This window comes from Melanotaenia boesemani, chromosome 21 (genome assembly GCF_017639745.1).
Source record: "Melanotaenia boesemani isolate fMelBoe1 chromosome 21, fMelBoe1.pri, whole genome shotgun sequence".
Classification (NCBI taxonomy): domain Eukaryota; kingdom Metazoa; phylum Chordata; class Actinopteri; order Atheriniformes; family Melanotaeniidae; genus Melanotaenia; species Melanotaenia boesemani.
In genome coordinates, this window is record NC_055702.1 from 6,676,205 (window position 1) to 6,695,494 (window position 19,290).

General features: G+C 39.4%; 3 protein-coding genes across 3 annotated transcripts; 2 read left to right on the forward strand and 1 right to left on the reverse strand.

Annotated features, from left to right (window-relative positions):
- Window positions 1-236: 236 nt before the first annotated feature.
- g6pc1a.1 (glucose-6-phosphatase catalytic subunit 1a, tandem duplicate 1) lies at window positions 237-4,172 on the reverse strand. Its single transcript, XM_041973243.1, has 5 exons — window positions 3,042-4,172; window positions 2,848-2,957; window positions 1,487-1,592; window positions 1,283-1,398; window positions 237-1,125 (listed from the first exon to the last, which is right to left on the reverse strand). Exons 1-5 carry the CDS (start codon window positions 3,257-3,259, stop codon window positions 620-622), a joined length of 1,056 nt encoding a protein of 351 aa, XP_041829177.1. The 5' UTR covers window positions 3,260-4,172; the 3' UTR covers window positions 237-619.
- A 339-nt stretch (window positions 4,173-4,511) lies between these two features.
- On the forward strand, window positions 4,512-7,283 carry g6pc1a.2 (glucose-6-phosphatase catalytic subunit 1a, tandem duplicate 2). The gene is made up of 5 exons (XM_041973242.1): window positions 4,512-4,793; window positions 4,885-4,994; window positions 5,614-5,734; window positions 6,141-6,256; window positions 6,358-7,283. Exons 1-5 carry the CDS (start codon window positions 4,561-4,563, stop codon window positions 6,858-6,860), a joined length of 1,083 nt encoding a protein of 360 aa, XP_041829176.1. The 5' UTR covers window positions 4,512-4,560; the 3' UTR covers window positions 6,861-7,283.
- A 4,629-nt stretch (window positions 7,284-11,912) lies between these two features.
- On the forward strand, window positions 11,913-14,888 carry LOC121633095 (zinc finger protein 121-like). The gene is made up of 3 exons (XM_041974975.1): window positions 11,913-12,146; window positions 12,713-12,901; window positions 13,137-14,888. The coding sequence occupies exons 1-3, from the start codon at window positions 12,023-12,025 to the stop codon at window positions 14,576-14,578; spliced, it is 1,755 nt and encodes a 584-aa protein (XP_041830909.1). The 5' UTR covers window positions 11,913-12,022; the 3' UTR covers window positions 14,579-14,888.
- Window positions 14,889-19,290: the final 4,402 nt, after the last annotated feature.

Here is a 19,290-nt window from a genome sequence, read left to right on the forward strand (position 1 = left end):
TAGCTGTTAATGCTTAGCTTAGCTTGTTCAGACAAGACAAGCCATAGAGCGTTTCTAAAGTGTTTTCTACATTTGATCTAAATAAGAAAAAAAGGAGTGAAAAAAGAGTCTAGTGACTCTCCATTTTTAGTACAAGCTAAACTAGACATTAACTTACAGTATTAGTTGCCTCTAAAATATTCTCAGCAGAACGTCTGTAACAGCTTAGTTTTGATGTAATGTTTTGAATGAAATAAGCTTGCTAAAAGATAAAACATATAGCCCACGTAACCTATTGTCTTTACAATAAATCACACATCCACTATAGTGTAGGAACACTTATTTGATTTTATTTGTCTCCCAAATAATGTCCCTATAACTAAAAGGGAAAAATGCACAGCAACGAAAGTTATTTTGGGACTTTTAGTAAGCATCCTGGTAAATTGTTAAGTGCTGGGTATTCCTTAAAATTCCCAGAGTATAGTATGCTCTAACTGAGATCTAGGCCAGCACTTTACATTGATCAAAAATTTTCCTAAAATTCTATATTCTAGTGGTCATAAAAACAAGGAGCAACAAAACTAGTCGATGTGGAAAATTAACCCTAGAAAGTGGTTTTAAATTACAAATGGGACCTGAATCACAAGTTTTTGTCATCTCTTTTTCCCTTGCATATCCTGCAGAGAGCCCAGGGAACCACTGTGGTTGGGATTAAGAGAGCAGTTGCACTCTTAACGAAAGACAGGGCATAGAAAGTCACATCATTTTCAGAGGAAAATGTCCATCTGTCCAACAGCTGAAGCAGGAACAAAGAGATGATGATGTACCCTGTCTTGAAACCAGTACTTGTGTTCTTCTTGGTACCACTGTAGAGTGGAGAATGCAGCCCCAGGCCAAGGCCAAACAGGGAGCCCATATTACGCAGAAGGCTGGCAAATGGTGTGGTGTCCAGATGAATCCATTCTGGCCTGATGCACCATTTCTGGGCTTTGTCCAGGGTCCAGAGCAAGTCCACTCCCAGAGTTTTTAGCAGGATGTAGAAGCCAACAGCAAAAGAGGTCAAGAAGAGTGTGATGAAAAAGTATCTGTACATGCTGGCGCTGTAGATCCACTTCTGCTTGGAGACAATCTCAGCCACAAGTATGCCTGACACCAAACAAGGTATTAATAAAGAGTTTAACTGTTTTAACATATTTAGAAATGCACAAAAGTCTATAAGGTCATAATTCTGTTTGTAAAATACTAATTATAAAAACTTTGCTCATTTTAACCTTTTTATATCTCAACTCTTATAGAAACTAACCTGTAATGACTCCTGCAATAACCTGATGTGGGAAGTGGGCAGCCATGTAGACCCTAGACATGCAGACCACCAGCTCCACCAGGACCATTAGTGCCCACAAACCTATCTGCAACAATCTGACAGAAACTGAATGTTAGTGCACAACACCTCAAGGATGCCATGAGCCACTTTCTGTAGAAATAATGTGCATTGCCACAGACTCACTTGTATAGTAAAGGAGGGCACTGCTTTTCTGTTGCAATAGAAAGAAGCGCAGTTACCATCACATACCAGACACCAGCTGCACCCATAGCATGACCCGAAGGACTTCCTAGATGGAAAAGGCTGAGAATGAATCTTTTCTGAATATGGTTAAATGATTTGACTGATATTGAATAAAATGCTTATGGTCATGAATTTCCATGGAAAACTTTCACAGCTTTTATTCTGTATGTGAATCTTTACTTTAAAAAGTGCAATTTAATTTCTTTTTATGTACACCTAAAAATCCCCAGTACCAGGGGTAACAGAGCTTCGTCACTGTTTATGCAGCAATTGCCACACAATGCTTGTATCCTGACACACACATTATACATGTGAGCAGAATAATGCCAGCTGAAAGCTAAACAAAGAACAATTTTATCAAAGCACAAGCACTTAATAGACAAATGTTAAAACAAGCAAACAGGGCTTAAGGGAGAAGGTACATAAACAACATATATTTTTCACTTGCACTATAAAAAAAACTGAAACTTTTCAGTATTTATTTTCTACTTTCATAAACAAAAATTTATTTAGTTTTTGGCATCAGAGCTTTAAGTAAAATCAGTGAGTTTACTAAAATCTCCCAAGTATTCTATATTGAGCAGAAGAAACTGTCAAGTTGAAGTTCAACTCTGTCAAATATTTCTAGTTGTAAATTCTAATAAATATATTTTTTATTTTAGAGTAGTGTCTGAACAAAAATCATGACAGGAAGTCATCTTTGGATTGTCTGTTATTGCCACTTCAGTCACAATTTCAAAAAAGTTGTCTTTTGAGTTCTGCTTGAACTATAATGATGTTGAAAATAAAATTCCAATTACTTTAAAAATTTATGTGTTAATTTGTTTATTTTGCATACAATTATGCCACAAAAATTCAGCTTTCTGTTAGTTTTCTGTTATGAAATTAAAGGCCCAAGGGCCAAAAATAATATATATTTCATGACATTTGTAAGCTAAAAATTTGTATTTAAAAAATAGAAAATATATCTTTTAAAACAGTTTAACATACATAAAATTCATATTGTGTAAACAAAAAATTGTGGCAATTATAATCACTACATTACCAAGGCAAGATGACATAACACACAAAGCATGAAGATAAAAAAAACTACAAATGGACAAAGGTGTATGAGTTTATAACTCATAACTGTTAAGGTCACCTCCATTCATAGGAAGCCAAACATTACAGTTATCTGCCAATGACTCATTCAAATATTAACCAGACTAATAGCTCACTGTGCCAGATAAATCTGTTCAATCATCAGTCACTTCTTTAGGAAAAGTCAGTCATGTGGTCAACAGGTTTTTCCTGAACCCTACCTGGTCCAGTCTCACATGTGATGGGAAACTGCTGCAGTGAAGGAGCCTTTTCTGCTCCATAAAACTTGGTCTCATGAACCCACCAGTAGGGTCTCTCTCCAAACAGAACCCTACCAATGAGAACAGAAATCATTTTTCTCTGCCTTTTTGTATTGCAAGTTTAGCATGTCATTAAACAAAATCAAGCAGATTACCATTTCAGGACTAAGTTGAGCCAGTCTCCAATGACCGCCACCCAGATTAGCCTCAGCCCCGTATCCCTCCGCACATAGAACCAGATCGGGAACAGGCAAAAAAATGCGGTGTGCAGATCAGCCACTGTTGATGCCAGGTTGAACAAGTCCTTGTACCTGCTATACTTGGTCTGCAGATGAACTACCAGCTCAACCCCCCAGCTGTGGAGAAGATCCATGGTATCACAACTCAGACCTCAGTCTGAGGATGATGAGTGGATTTTCAGGGGTGTTTGGTCTTTTTGCAGGATCAGTTTCTGCAAAGCTCTTTCGGGCTGTCCTGTCTGTCTATGTGTAATTCCCATTGGACTTTACTCAAGGCTATAGCAAATTTGTTTGTCTTTGGGACAGTCCAGACAGCCTAACCTTTACACCCCTGAGGCCCTGTCTGTTAAAATCCATCAATAAAGAAAGCTGCGGTCACCTCTCGGACAGAACCAAGATGTCTAGGAAAACCTTAATTCTATGATTTTAAAGTAGCATTGAATACATCCAAACCCTTCAGCTTGTCTCACAATTTAACCTCTTTGTTCCAAGGAAAGTCTAGTTTCCCTCAGCCAAGGCAGCGGTCATGTATTCAGCGGCATTGGTTTGTCCGTCTGTCTGTTCACAACATAACTAAAAAAGTGATGGACTGATTTTGATGAAACTTTCAGGAAATCTCTGAAATGGAATAAGGAAGAAGTGGTTAGACTTTGGGGGTGATCGGATCACTGCCTGGATCCAGGAATTTTTCACAATGGGGAGATGTGGATAATTTTGCCATCAGAGTTTGTACCTCAAATATAAAGCCCACAAACATTGGCAAAAAAAGACACATATGTAGAGACTAAACTACTGTGTCTAAGTAATATACTACATCTAGTATATTACTTATGTTCCAATAAGTTTTTCAAAGCTGCTCATAATGAGACTCTCTGTGCAGACATCTATGCCAGTTCTACTAAAGGGCATCAGGGGCATTCATTTTGCTGTAGTTGCAGCCTGCCAGTCTGTTGTTTTGTTCTAAGTTTTATCACCAACCATCTCCTGTGTTTCTACTCAACCCAAAGCAAATCATTTAATGATTGATCTTTTTATGTAATCTACAAATAGGCCAATGATCCTATTATTCTAGGATGTTTTCTTAAATCATCCAAAGAACATTTACACAACTTACAAATTATTCATTCAGGTCAGAAATTGTGAAAGACACTCAGTAGTCAGTTGACCTGATCTTCCTCTGAGCGACGTACAGTAACCCAGCGGGAAAGATACCAATTGACGTTTTCTTTTCCCACTATCTTTTCAACTTGTTTGTGTGACAAACCTCCCAAACTCTCTGTGTTTTATTACACATGAGAAAGGTCCAAAGATCAGTATGAGCATGCGTTTGTGTAGTGAGCCCCCTGGTATAAAAACCAACCAGCTGTGTCACTGATAGCAGCAGACACATTACCAGGCTAGACATTTTTTCCCCTTTTTACTTCTCCAAGCCAAGATGTTTAATGCAATAATGGACATCGTGCAGGGTTTTGGGGTGAGCAGCACCCAGTACCTGCAAACCAACTATAAGGAGGCCCAGGGCTTGTTTCTCTGGGTGTCCTGGGCAGCAGACCTGAGGAACACCTTCTTCATCTTCTTCCCGCTTTGGTTCCACTTGCGATCTTCAGTGGGCATTAAGCTCATCTGGGTAGCAGTAATTGGAGACTGGCTGAACTTGGTTTTTAAATGGTGAGTTGATTTGATAGAAAAGGATTTTTATTATTTTTATTATTTTAGAAATGTACATTTTCAGAGTATTATGTTCTTTTGTCTTCTTCAGGATTCTGTTTGGAGAGAGGCCGTACTGGTGGGTCCACGAGACGGCTTATTATACAGATGCTGTTCGCCCTCACACTGAGCAATATCCCATGACTTGTGAGACTGGGCCAGGTGAGAGATGCTACCACACATATATAACTGCATTATTGTTCACCAAATAAGCTCTAAGACCCATTAAAGCACAGCTCCTATGGCTTCCATTCATTAGTCCTGAAATGTAACCTCAGTTGTGCTGTGCAGTAATGTCACCAAAAGGAAATCAATTTTCATAATGAAGGTATACATTAAAACATCATGCACACTTTGGTATTTTACTAAATTCAGTTGCAAATCAAGCAGCTAAACAAAGGATTATCTAGCATGTTATATTTCTCATATAACATTATGCCCCTTGGGCTGTATCTTAAAAGTAAAAAAAAGCTAGGAAGAATTCTATAAAATGTTTGTCAGTGCCGTACATTTAATTTTGGCATTTATAGATATGTTATATTAAGATTCCTTTTATAAAAAGGTCTGATCACTTTTAGATTTTCCTTCACATTATGTAAAATATTTAACATTTTTAAAATTGCAGTTGTGGATAAAGATTGAAATGCCAATTACTCAGAAACCTGTGACCTCAGCTGGACATCGTTTTTCGATGCTTTTGTATTGTATCTTTTAAATTTAGCTGAGGCTCAACTGGAGTGAACCAGGGTCTGACCTCTCTGCTCTGTCTCTTCTTATCTAGGAAGCCCTTCCGGCCATGCTATGGGAGCTGCAGGTGTTTACTACACCCTGGTGACTTCCATCCTCACCATCATGACCAGCAAGAAGAAAAATGGCCACAAAAAATCTTCAAACAAAGACTGGTGAGTCCGAAAAAAAAACTTCTCTAAGCAGTCTGAAAGAATCTACAAACCTGCAGATTTAGTCTGATCTGGTCCTTTCTGACGTCAGCGTTGTTTACCACTGTCCTCTATCTGGAGCTTATCACTCGGGACACACTATCTGTTCTGTACAGTGGTTGATCATTGACTTCCGACAGCTATTTGCTGCAGGAGGGGGGTTGTTGTACATGGGTTGTTTTGACATTCAGGAATATCCTCCCACAGTACTCCTGATAAGCAAAAAACAATAATGTTAATGGTTATATTGAATTAAAAGTTTCCGGTGGATGACTGATTTAGATCTGGAGCACTACATAGTTTTTTATTTACTAGAAAATAACGAATAATTAAGAAATCAGATTTAGTTTTTTAATTTGTGTTTTTGCAGGTACCTGAAGGCTCTTCTGTGGACATTATTTTGGGGAGTCCAGGTGTGTGTATGTCTCTCCAGGGTCTTTATTGCTGCTCATTTCCCCCATCAGGTCATTGCTGGTGTTATCACAGGTTTGTATGAAAATCTTTCATCTACCATTTCAGATGGTGTTTGGCAATCAAGGCTGCTTTGGTAAAATAAAATACTCACTAGGGCTTTCTAATATTTCCAGGTATGATTGTGGCTGAGGCCTTCAACAGAACACAGTGGATCTACAACGCCAGCATGAGGAAATACTTCTACACAACCCTCTTCTTAACCACCTTTGCTGTTGGCTTCTACCTCCTTCTCAAAGCTATGGGTGTGGACCTGCTGTGGACTCTGGAGAAAGCCCAAAAGTGGTGCATTAGGCCTGAGTGGGTCCACCTGGACACCACCCCCTTTGCCAGCCTTCTGCGCAACATGGGCACCCTGTTCGGCCTGGGTCTGGGCCTACACTCACCCCTCTACACTGAAACGAAAAAAAGCAGCAGCACGATGGTCAAAGTGGGATGCATCATCAGCTCTCTCTTCCTTCTCGACCTGTTTGACTCCTTCAAGCCTCCAACACACACCGCCGCCCTCTTCTACCTGCTGTCCTTCTGTAAGAGCGCCACCGTGCCTCTGGTTACCGTCAGCATCATCCCGTACTGTTTGAACAGAGCTCTGAGCCAGCAGAACAAAAAGGGAATATGAAGATCAGCCTGAGATTTTAAAGACTAAAAGAAAAATGAAAGTGCAAAGACGATCCTCGGCGATGACAGTAAAGATAATAAAACTTTATTCTGGTGCTCTTTGCATTCAAACAACCACCTGATTCTCAGGAAACAGCTTCAAGATCAAAAGGGAAACAATTTTGTGCAGTTTGGACAATGAACTCCGAAAACTGTGTGACATTAGGTGAAAGCACTATCCAGGATTTTCAGTGGCACTTACAGAGAAACATGATAATTACTGCTGTTTCAGAGTCCTGGAGAAATTATGAACGAGTTAAGCAGTGAGTGTTTGGTCCTAGCTTTGATATATTGTGGTGATAATGTATTTTTAAATGTTATAGAAAATATTTTTTTGAAAAATGTTTGAATGTTTTTAATAAAAACTGGAAAATGCATCAGTTTGGTTCTTATTTTAACAAGGTACAATTACATTAGCATAACAACAACTGGCAAATAAAGACGAAGAAGAAATATATCAACAATAGGAAAACACAACACACAGCATGGAAGAGGATATATAGGACGAGGGAATGATGGTGGTCTTGGGATTATTGTTAACAGAAAAAGCCAGAACTAAAAAAAAAATAACAGACTGGAGACGGCGTGAACACAACTTTATTTGCTTCCTTGTTCCCCAGCCAGCTCGCTCTCTGGTTACATTCTGTACCGCGTCACCATCAGTCAGCTTGCACGAGTCATCGGGGTTCCTCCGAAATTTCCGATTGTCGGCTACGACCCGTTTCAAAGCGGATTATCGGGACAAATCGGTTCGTAACACACCACACACTAAATGATAACTGGACAGGGAAATCTCACAATAATCAGCCGTTTGCCGTCTGAGGTTCGGAAGAGGCAAAATCGGGACAAAAACAGCCAAAAATTGTTATGTGTACACCAGGCCTTACTGAACAGATTTCACACTTTGGTGTGCCCTAACAAAGTCCAATTCAGATCTGTCTTCTATCCTGTTTCTTCTCTGATCAATCTCCAGTAATTAAAAGTCAGTTTGATGTTGACTTTTCCGATCTATTGTTTTATTTTTATCTTTATTGTCCTTGTTTCCTCTTAGAATATCCTCTTGCATTTCTTTGATGAACGCACCCCCAAAATGGCCAGTGTGTTGATGGTGAAGCGCAACTGTAATGTGATGCTGGAAACAAAGTTATGAAGTTTCTCCGCCTCAGGATGCTACAGGAACGTACATCATAAATACCAGTTTGCCATCAAAATGATTATAAAGTCAGAAAAGTTATGAATTGTTGCTTTAAAATCACTGGAGTGTTGATTTGGCTGCTTCCTCAAAGTAAAAGGTGAACTCTGACTCATTATCAGTTCTCTGGAAAACTGCATGGTTTCTTAAGAATTTGTATTTAACAGCCTTCCAAAATTTTGATAAATTTCCAAGGACCTACTGATGAAAATCAATCTCACATCACAATATTGCAACTAACATGCTTCACTCCTGGGGAAGTGTTCTCTGATAAGGTGTTGGGTTTGTATCACAAGTGGTGTTTTCCTTAACATGTAAAGGTTTAATTTGGTCTCACTGAACCAGAATACCCTCTTCTTTAGACCTGGAGAATCTCCAAGATGTTTCTCTCTGTTTCAGCTATTAATGGTTGTAAATTTGTGGTGGTGACACATTTCCTTAACTTAATACTTGAGTAAATTGATTCTGAGGTTCATATCTTTAAAACCCAGCCCCATTCTGTACTTCTTCAGTATTTTCTTCCCCTAATCTGTTTCAGGGGCTTGTTGTTGTGTCCTGGTGGAGTATTTATGTGATAATGTGATTGCACACAGCTGGGCTCAGTGAGCCAATTATGTACCTTGTGAAGGTAATTAGTAACACTGAATCTTAGTTTTAGGCTGCAAAGCAAAGAAAGTGAACACAAACATGTGTTACTGGTGAAGAATAAATGAAGATGGCACATAGTACAAATGAAAAAAGTTTCAAGCTCCCTTAGCAAAAAAAAAAAAATAAATAAAATACTTTCAGGTTGAATATAAATATCCCTCTAGAATGATGCACCTGTAGCTCCAGCAGATCATAGAACAACTTGTGAACACTATCTCTACAAAGGCAAACTCTGATAAAGTGAAGCAGAACAAAACAAGAGAGATTTTAGTACAGATAGTTCAGAGGTCTCAAAAAATAGCCAGTTTTGAAGTGTCTGTTCTCTTTTAAAAGGTTAACGTCTGTATTCAATTTTTTTATTTATTGTTTATAGAAATCTAATTCATTGATGATATTGCATAATTTTGAGGTGTTTAACATTTCTTTACTGATATTAATCAAACTAAATGAGCTTTGTTAACTTTTAACTGTTGTACACAGCACAGATTCAAAGATACTGCACATTCAAGCTGAGCAATGTCCTTATAATAATCATTTAAAGGTTAAATCCCTCCTAAAATAACACTGCATAGCTTCACCTTTACCACAGCGAGGACACAGCTTGTTGAGATTTTTGCAGACTCTTGTAAATCCAAGCTGAAACGATCATCGTGTACCAATAAAGAGGTGAAGCACATTTACATCATCGGAAACACACAAACAGCCCCTCTCCAGAAAACCCCATGTTCCATTTTGCCATTGCGTAATCTGTGAAGATAAGGACTCCACTCTGACACGACACGAATCATTAACTCTAGCAGCAGCAGAGCCGTGACCTTTAGCTGGCTTGGAACGATGACAGAGATCCACACGTCACACATGTCTGCAAGCCTGTCAGAATACACACAGTCAATGGTGCAAGCTGAACATCCAATATTTGTATTTTGCAGATATGAAAAACTTTTGTGTCACAGGACTTTGGTTTTTACCCCAAAAGTGCCCCTTATTTATTTTTTCAGCATATAGAGGTGTTTGTATTCAGTTTAATGTAAAGGGCAAAATGCTTTAAAATAAAAACTACTCTACAGTAGAAAGAGGACTTCACTGTAGAAGCTGTAGTGGGCTTCTGATGAAGTCTATCCTATGATTACGAAAGACATTGATTTTTTTCATTTTTGTTGGTGCACTTCATTTATCAGGTTGCTGAGGTTACATCCTCATTGAAGTGTCAGTGTAAATATGTGTTAAATCTGCTCAATATACAGTATCTCTACAACATCCGACCCAATGTCCGGTGCCTTGTCAAAAACAAGTGGGCACATGTTGGGGAACGATTTATGGTGAGACTATCCCTCCTCATCAGAGACCTCTGAGTTGTCTGTAGTTGTGTATCCAAGCTAAAAGTCAAGGGCACAGCTCAGTGTTGGCCAGATGTTGCAGGTGCAGCTCACCGTATGAAAGGCTTTGGACATGTCAGCCAGCAACATCCAAAACATTTCTGGATGTTTGTCGCCACCAACCAGAAATATGAGGACCTAATAAAGCTTTGCTTTAGTGTCAGAGGCATCATGGTGGGCCGTGGTTTCTGTGTTAGGTTTGTAAAGTTTATCTTGGTTTAATGGCAGTTTTTGTTTCCATGTTCTTGTTCCTTGTTTTTCTTTTCATTATTTTTCACAGCTGCTTTCTGCAACTTCAGTTGCACACCTGCCTCTAATTTCTAATTATCACAACTGCAGCATTGCTTTGGTCGTCTCCTGCCGGAATGACTATACTGCAGGTTTTTATTTGAAAAAGGGAAAGAACTTCCTTTCTCTGAAAAATATATATACAAAACTGTGCAAAAGACAGTCATTTATTTAATTTTTTACTTCTAGTAAGTCAGACTTATAATTTTTTAAAGTGTCTTGAACAACATTTTGCTAAAGGTTATTTTTATTTTGATTAATTAATTGATTAAGCAGTTGAATACTGACCTATGAGTATAAAAAAGACAAAATTACGTAACTCAAGGAATGAATCAATGATCTAAAAGACAAGTTATAAAAGAAGAATTGTATCTTTTGGTACTTTGCTCATACTAGCCTGTAACAAAAAACAAGTTTTCTCCAATTTCTTTAGTTGCATGTGCAAAAAATATAAAAAATAGCAGTTTGAAATAAAACAATATTTATGAGCCTGAAAATTGAGTTGACATTTCTCAGCATGGTGCGTGTCCTCAATCTACGGAAACCAGATAAGTGGAGGACAAAATAAAGTTTTCAAAAAGTGAAAAGAAGGAAAACCTGAACTGAAAGTGATAACTGCAAAAGGTCTGATACAAGACTGAGAGATGCATTGAGATCTTCATTTGATCCATCTACTGTTTGCTAAAACAATTTTTATAGAAGGTCGGGTATCACGAAGCTATTCTTAATAAAGGAAAACGAAGAAAAGACTGACACACGTGGACCAAAACATCAACAGGTCCAATGTAGTAGCAAATCCTCCTCAGATAATTAAAAATTATTGAAGCAGTGTATATCAGAAAAAGTCATGCTAAGTATTTACGTGCATGCTAATTAGAATTGTACAAGGATATGTTTTACATGTACAACCAGGTTAGAATGGGTGGAGCAAGGTGCCATGTGTGATAAAAGACTATCAGCAAGAATGAAAGTTAAAGGGGTACAAGATGGTGGTGATGATGTATGGAAAAGACTACCAGGTACAGATCTACATGAAGATCAAAGGAGATTTATGGAGTTTAATCTCAATAAAGAGGACATGAAGTTAGTTAGTGTAGGCAGGTGAAGAGGATGCAGACAACGGGATCAGAGGGAAGCAGATGATTGACTGTGGCATCACCTAAAGGAAACAGCTGAAAAAGAAAAGAAGAAGAGGAAGATGCTAATTAGAGTTGTTCAATCTCTGTTTTTGTCTGTAATTCAATTTATATCAGTGCATTTCAATAAATAGCTGCACTTATTGCACTGTCCAGGATGCTTTGAATTACTTAGGAAAATTTTCCATTTTAACTAGAAACACTTATTCAATTTATTTAATCTTTTTCGCAAAATATCATGTCGAGAATGGAGCAAATAAAATTTCCAGCATTTTCGCTGCTGTACTAGTTGTTACCACACATGAACAGGGGGTGGCAGTATCGAGCCACCAACTGCAATGTTTAACTGAATGGTGAAAGAGAAGAAGCTGAGAGCGGAAGTTTAGAAGCTCCTGTTTACATGAACGGTGTCTGTTTTATGCAATCTCAGCGAGTTTCTGTCCGGCTTTAAACTGTAAAAAGACAGTAAAATGTTTAGAAACTGATGAGGAGACCTCGTTGGTCCGTCATGGATAAAATGCAGGCGGTTCGGTCGCTGGTCGCGGACAGACTGGCGGCAGCTGCAGAGGATATTTGCTCAGCTGTGGAGAAGCTGCTGCACACATCAGGTCTGTGAACGCACCACACTGATCGATAAGAACTGGTTCAAGCGAAGGCATTGATTTGAGCAACTTTCCCTTTAAATTACACTTTTTGTTGTCTTCGTGAGCAAAAGGATTATGACTGGGCTAAATTTAACATTAGTCTAAAAAGTAAAAAAAACAAAACAAAAATCTTAATGGCCAACTGAGTAAGTTTAATTTTTTAAGTTATCCTAAATAGCCTTACGGCTTTGTTTAAATCTTTTTTCCTTTTGTTAAAATTAAAATAATTTTAAATTAAAAGTTTAACTCTAAATTTTTACTAGAATTCATTAATTTTTTCCATAATAATTTCCGAAAAATGTACTACATGGCTATAAACTCAGAGTGGGGAGTCTTATTTTTTATTTATTTATATTTTTTAACATTCATTTAAGACAAACATTAGTTACAGATAATGAGTAATAAATATGGGCAAGATACACTAACAGTTTACAGACAGTATTTGGGTAAAATATGTTTGTAGCTTAATTATTTCAGTATCATGATGAAAGTATTATGACTGTACTTACATTTGTCCTTTGTTCCACCAGAAATGTCTCCTGAAGAGCAGAGGGCAGTTGTACGCAAGAGACTGCTGGAGGTGGCTGATGAGATATTCAGGTTCTTTGAGACAATGGTGGGTGAATTTGAAGCAGATTCATCTCACTCAAATCAGGAAAATGAATGTCGGTGCAGAATGAACACCACGTCGAAGACAGAGATGCACTCACACACAGCAGGTAGGTTTTAGTACAAAAGAAATCTGTTTATATGATCTTTCACCTGTTCATGAAAATATCCAGAATGTATTTACTCATTTTAGTCATTGATCCTATGTTCCCTTATTCCCTCCCTCCTAATTTAAAGTGATTGCAAAATTGTGTCTAAGTGCAAACTTTCCGCAGATTTTTCTGTGTATTAGAGGAAATATAGTCACTACCATTAACAGTATTTCTAAACTTTTTCTTCCCCTAGAGAAAATGCAGGGTAACAAATGTTTGGACAAACCTACAGAGACAAACTCAAAGTTTATTGATGGTAAGTCCTCAAAGTTTCAAACACAACAAGAAGAAAAGGGCACAGAAATGGATGAACGTTGCGGGATGACTGGCAGTCGGGAGCTTGAATCAAACCAAAGAGGAGCAGCTCAGAGCAGAAATCAGGGTTTGGACTGTCACAAAATGTTGGGAAGAACTCGCTGCATAGGTGCTGCTGGGAAGAGGCTTAAAAAGCAACACAAGAAAATAGCTGCAGACAAAAATAAAAATACCAGACAGAGGAGTTGCAGAGTTTGTGGAAAGTTTTTCCATTACAAACGCTCTTTTCTGAAACATGCATTAGAGCACGAGCACAGCGCAGATGTGTGTGGAGTCTGTGGAAAATACCTGGACTCTAATGAAAGACTGACGGTGCATTTAAAAACCCATGATGAGGAAAAATGCTTTAAGTATGAAACAAATGACAAAGAGTCAGAAGCAGAAATGTTTGAGAGTAAAGAGGGAGAAAGTGATGAGAACTGGCAGATAACTGAAGGAAGTGATAGTGATTATGAGGATAAAGAGGAAAGAAAAAGAGAATTTTCTTTACAGAAGACAAAATCAAAAGCACAGCCAAAGAAGTCCAAGGATGATGATGATTCATCCCATCTGAAATATGGCTGCAAAGTGTGTGGCAAGACTTTCTGCTACAGAGCCTCTTTTTTAAAGCATGTCCAACAAGAAGAGAAGCAGGCAGACCTTTGCGGTGTTTGTGGGAAACATTTTGAAAGTGAGGAAAACTTGAGGCTCCACCTGCAAACTTACATCAGGACAAATGAATGTGAGGTTTGTGGGAAACATTTCGATGGGCACACACAGCTGGAGATGCACATGAGGACCCACACAGGAGAGAAACCATTTGTCTGCACCATCTGCGGCAAAGCTTACGCCCAGAACGGAAACCTGATGGGACACATGAGAGTTCACACCGGGGAGAAGCCGTATGTCTGCAGCGTGTGTGGTCAGACCTTTAGCTTTAAGGAATACATGAGGTCTCACATGAGGATCCACACAGGAGAGAAGCCCTTCCTTTGCAGCGTGTGTGGGAAGGGCTTCAGACAAAGGGGGACTCTGAAAACACACATGATGATCCACACTGGCGAGTCCACACATCAGTGCAGTATCTGCGGCAAGAAGTTCTACAAGAGCGGAGCCCTGAAAATCCACCTGAGGTCCCACACGGGAGAGAAGCCGTACCTGTGTAACATCTGTGGGAAAAGCTTCAGCGCCGGAGGCTCGCTGACCAAACACATTGACGTTCACAAAGGGGAGCAGAAATACCGAGGTGGCATCTGCGAGGAGGAATTCCTAAGGAAAGACGACCTGAAAGGACACGTTCAGACTCACAGGGATGAATCTGATCAGCTGTCACGCCTTTAAGGCTAAGATGAAGTGCTGTCTTTTGGAAGAGGAGTTTAAATTTTAGATTTAAACTTTGTTGATTATGAATTTATTGATTGATAAATGACATTTGATTTTTATTCCTTACTAAAGCTTTAGGATGCTAACAAACCATGAAAAATAGTATTACTTTGATCAGAGCTGGTGTGGAACCAATTTTCAACCGGAGGGTTTTATTTTTAAGACCAGCCCACCTCTTTTTGATGTGGAGTAAACTGGATAAATTAAACATCTGTTCACTACCAACAATCCTGTCATTTTTATTGTGAAAATAAAGACATTAAAAGCCTAATGTCCTGTATTTATGCACCAGATTACAAAAATATTGACTAAAGAAATTAGTTTTCATGCCTTTATGAAAGAATGTGACTTGCAGCAGGTGCAAAAGCTAAACACACAGAGCAACATAGACTGTTATCACTCACACATCTCAAGAGATCAAAATAAATTTATCTTAAAATGGAAGAAACTTTCACACAAACCCCTCCCTCTGTCTCATGTCCTCTTGTCTCTGTCCTCCATCTCTTCTGTTCTCTTCTTTCATCTGTACTTCCTGTCTTCTCACCTCTCTTCATTTACATGAAGCATGCATTAAAGATATTTAAGTTTTCTGAACCATCCTTAGTTTCTTTTTGGGGTAATTTTAGATTTGACCCACTGAAATCTTTTTCATCAAGTACACTAATAAAAGGAAAATTTATTAAATAATACACAAATCATATATTAGATGTGAAACTCTAATATCAGAAAAAAAAAACAGTTTTATATTAAGTACGTTTTATAGATGCCTCTGGAATACACTGGATGGAATGGGACCAGTTTAGTTTGTTTTTTAAACAACACAGGCTCACATTTCTGCAACTTTTTATTCCTACATTTAAAATTATTCAGTTAACCATCAGTCAAAATAAATTAGACTTGCTGATGTTATTCTCTACAATATGTATTATTTTTTTTCCTGTCATTTTTCTTTTAAAGCTCATAGTGGCTGTTTTAATCCCAGTACTGAGCAGTTTAATGACACCTGAGTGGACGCCTGTGGAACTGCGTGAATATCAGGGACTTATTACTCCATGCTGGATGCAAACAGATATTTATTGTAACATTCACTGTTTTTTTCATGACTTATTACTGTACAAAACAAAACAGGAAGCTTCAGTTTTAAGAATGCAGATAAGTCCTGCTGTTTAAATATCAACACAAAAACCAGCAGAAGACAGACGTCAGTCACTTCCCCAAAAAACCAGTGACAGTTCTACACATTTACTCCCTCTGATAGTACCTGCCTGCAGCGTCAAAGGAGCAACGTCTGTCTTCTCCTCCTCCTCCTCTCCTTTTTAGTTCGCTTCAACCTCATCACCTCTGCTTCTGTGTTATGACTAATATCAAACGTTTAAGGAGGTTTGTGGTCGTCACACACCCCAAACTGCACATTGTTGCTGTTTGTGGAGCTGATCGTCACCTCCACCTGATCTCCATATCTCCACCCATCGTGGCTGTTGCAGTGAATGAACCGCGCGCTGCTGCGACTCAACACTGCGCCTTGTTTTGCACATGCCTATAGCAGGCAGAAGAAGAAGTAGTTCCTACGTATCCTGAAAGTTTATGTGACGATATTAAGTAGCTGATGGGTCTAAGTGGCCAGTAAATAGCCACAGGGAAATGTTGTCCAACAAGGACAACAAGGCGACTCGCCAGTACCCTGATGAGGGGTGGTGTTATAACAGAACAGGACCTGAGGTAAACAGGAAGCCCAGTCACGTTTACATGATACTGGTAATGTGCAAAGGAGGTTATGGTGGGTTCTATTGAACTACTCGCATTGGCCATTACTTGCAGAATGGTACGGAGTAGTACGAGCTTTAACCCCATACAGTGAGCAAAGCAGTTCAATAAGGGACCTCTCGAAGCACCGCCCTTGATCAGAATGAAGACAACTCGGAACACCAAACTTATAGAACCACTCAGATACCAAAACTTAGGCCACAGTGGAGGCCCATTGATCCCGGGTGGGAACTGCTACAGTAAATTTACTAAACACGTCAGTTATGACCAGTACATTCTCAAATCCCCCTCTAGAAGGCTCCAGCAGTGTAAAATCGATTGCCAGTATCTCATTGGGGCGCAAGGTGAATAAGTGACCCATAAAACTGTGGGGCACCTGCCCCGAGTCCTTAGCAACCTGGCAACGTTCAAACCGCTAGACCCAACTCTTAATGTCAGACACATGCCAGGCTAATAGCAGTGCTGCCGAACCAACACCATGGTTCGCTCAATACCCTGATGATCATGTTCTTGGTGTAACTGGTTTAAGATATCCTGCTTAAGGGCTCCGGGTAAAAGGAGCTGAAAACACTCCTCTTCCCCATCTGACCGGAACACTTGGCGGAAAAGATAAACGTCCTTCTCTACCATGTGATTCCACTGGTGCAACAGCGCCCTAACTGGAGTGGAGAGCTGCTGCCTCTCACTTGAGGTTGGTGGGGTATGCCGCTGCCAAAACACCAACACCTCAAGGAGGGGCTCACTTCCCCCGTTACTACGGCCTGGCCGATACTTGATGGAAAAGTCAAAGGCAGCCAGCTGTGCAGCCCAGTCGTGCTCAGTGGCCCCCAACTTAGTAGACATGGTGCGTTCTGTAGGCCGAAGGCCTCTGTTCACATATACCACCAGTCTCACAACGCTATCAGTCTCCTGAGACAAGATAGCACCGAGACCGTCATGGCTAGCGCCAATCTCCAAAATAAAGGGATGCAAAAAATCAGCATAAGTCAGCACTGGCGCAGACACCAGCCGGGACTTCAAAGCCTCAAAGCTCTCCTCACACTGGGCTGTCCACACTGTGTCCAGTGCCTAAACCTTGCTTGGACTTGGTGCCTGCCAGCTTAGCCACCAACTGATGAGGGATTAATGAGTCTGGCCAAATATCCGTAATGTCCAGCACCCACCAGTGCAGAGTCAGTGAATCCCGGAGGGGACGGAGGGAAACCAAATGGCACTCTTCCTCACGCACTAGCAGTACTGCACCTGAGCGCACCACGCCACAAACACTTCTCCCACACAGGCGATTGCCGTGCTGCAATAAGGAATACAAAGAAGCCATCCGCATATCTGTGTTTCTGCGTGGAAAAAAAGGAAAAGGTAGCTTACCTAGTTCCAGATACGTGTGACCAAAGCTGCCACGCTGTCCAAAGCACAGGGACACGCCACCATGAAGGCAGAGGAAGAAGAGTAGAGTACAATGCGCTACACCTGGGCTTAAATATTCAGCACTACTGCTTCGTCAGTGTGCCATAATATCAAAAGCCCAACGCCCCACAATGGCTTGGAGGGAAACACCATCCCGCCACATTTAGTTATATAAATGTTGGTAGGCCTATATGTCAAAGAGATATTTCAGTATTAATCCGCACATCACTCCTAATTAGACGTCTCAGATATCTACTTAGGTCAAAGCGTAGTCCTGTTCCTACTTACCCAAAAGTGATTAAAGATAAATCTAGCGACTTTTTCTGGTATTATTGGAGACTGACGTGAATGAAGGTAGTTTACTCTTCCCAATGAGGAGTGGGTGCTGTGCAGACCTCCCTCCCCCGCCCAAAAGCACCCATATGAGGCTTGGTCCTCACACAGCACCTTCCAGCTGTATTCAGAGCAGACGATGTTTACCTGTTTCATGACCAGGCTGAAAATGAAACGTACAAAGCTGCTGCTGGATGATCCTGCGCTGGCTCACCGTCAGATAGTAATGTCTATTAATTAAAAATTTAGTTTCCCAGAAAGACCAAGAGAAACTCATCCATGCATTCATCTCCAGTAGACTGGATTACTGTAATGGTCTTTTAACAGGACTTCCTAAAAAGAGCATTAAACATCTGCAGCTCATCCAAAATGCTGCTGCTAGAGTTTTAACCAGGACTAAGAGATCTGAACACATCACACCAGTTTTGAAATCTTTACACTGGCTTCCAGTCAGTCACAGAATAGATTTTAAAACCCTTCTGCTTGTTTACAAATCCCAGAATGGTTTAGGCCCAGAATACATCTGTGATATGTTCAGAGAATATAAACCTAGCAGAGCTCTTAGATCCAAAGACTCTGGTCAACTCGTCCAGACCAGAGTCCAGACTAAACATGGAGAAGCAGCATTTAGCTGTTATGCTGCAAACAAATGGAACAAACTGCCAGTGGAGATTAAACTTTCCCCAAATGTAGACATTTTTAAATCCAGGTTAAAAACATTTCTTTTCTCATGCGCCTATGTATGAAATCTGCACGGTAACTTTTTTTTTTTTTTTTTTTTTTTAACTTATCTTGCTTTTAATCATTTTAATGTAATTTATTATTTTATTGTGATTATGTGTTGATTATGTGTTGATGCCTTTTACTATTTCTAAATATCTGTAATATCTTTGTTTTATGTAAAGCACTTTGAATTGTCCTGTACATGAAATGTGCTATACAAATAAACTGCCTTGCCTTGCCTTGCCTATTAATGTAGAGTTTGGACAAAAATATTTAAAAAGTTAACAGTGGTGTGACATGTTCCAGTCCCCTAATTAAAAAAACAAAATACACTTAAAATTGAACTAAAAAATAAAGAAAATGTTGCGAGAATTATTTTATTTATTTATTTTTTTGCTGTTCTAAACATTTTTAGATTGTCTTTTTATCAATTTTTGCCTTTCCCA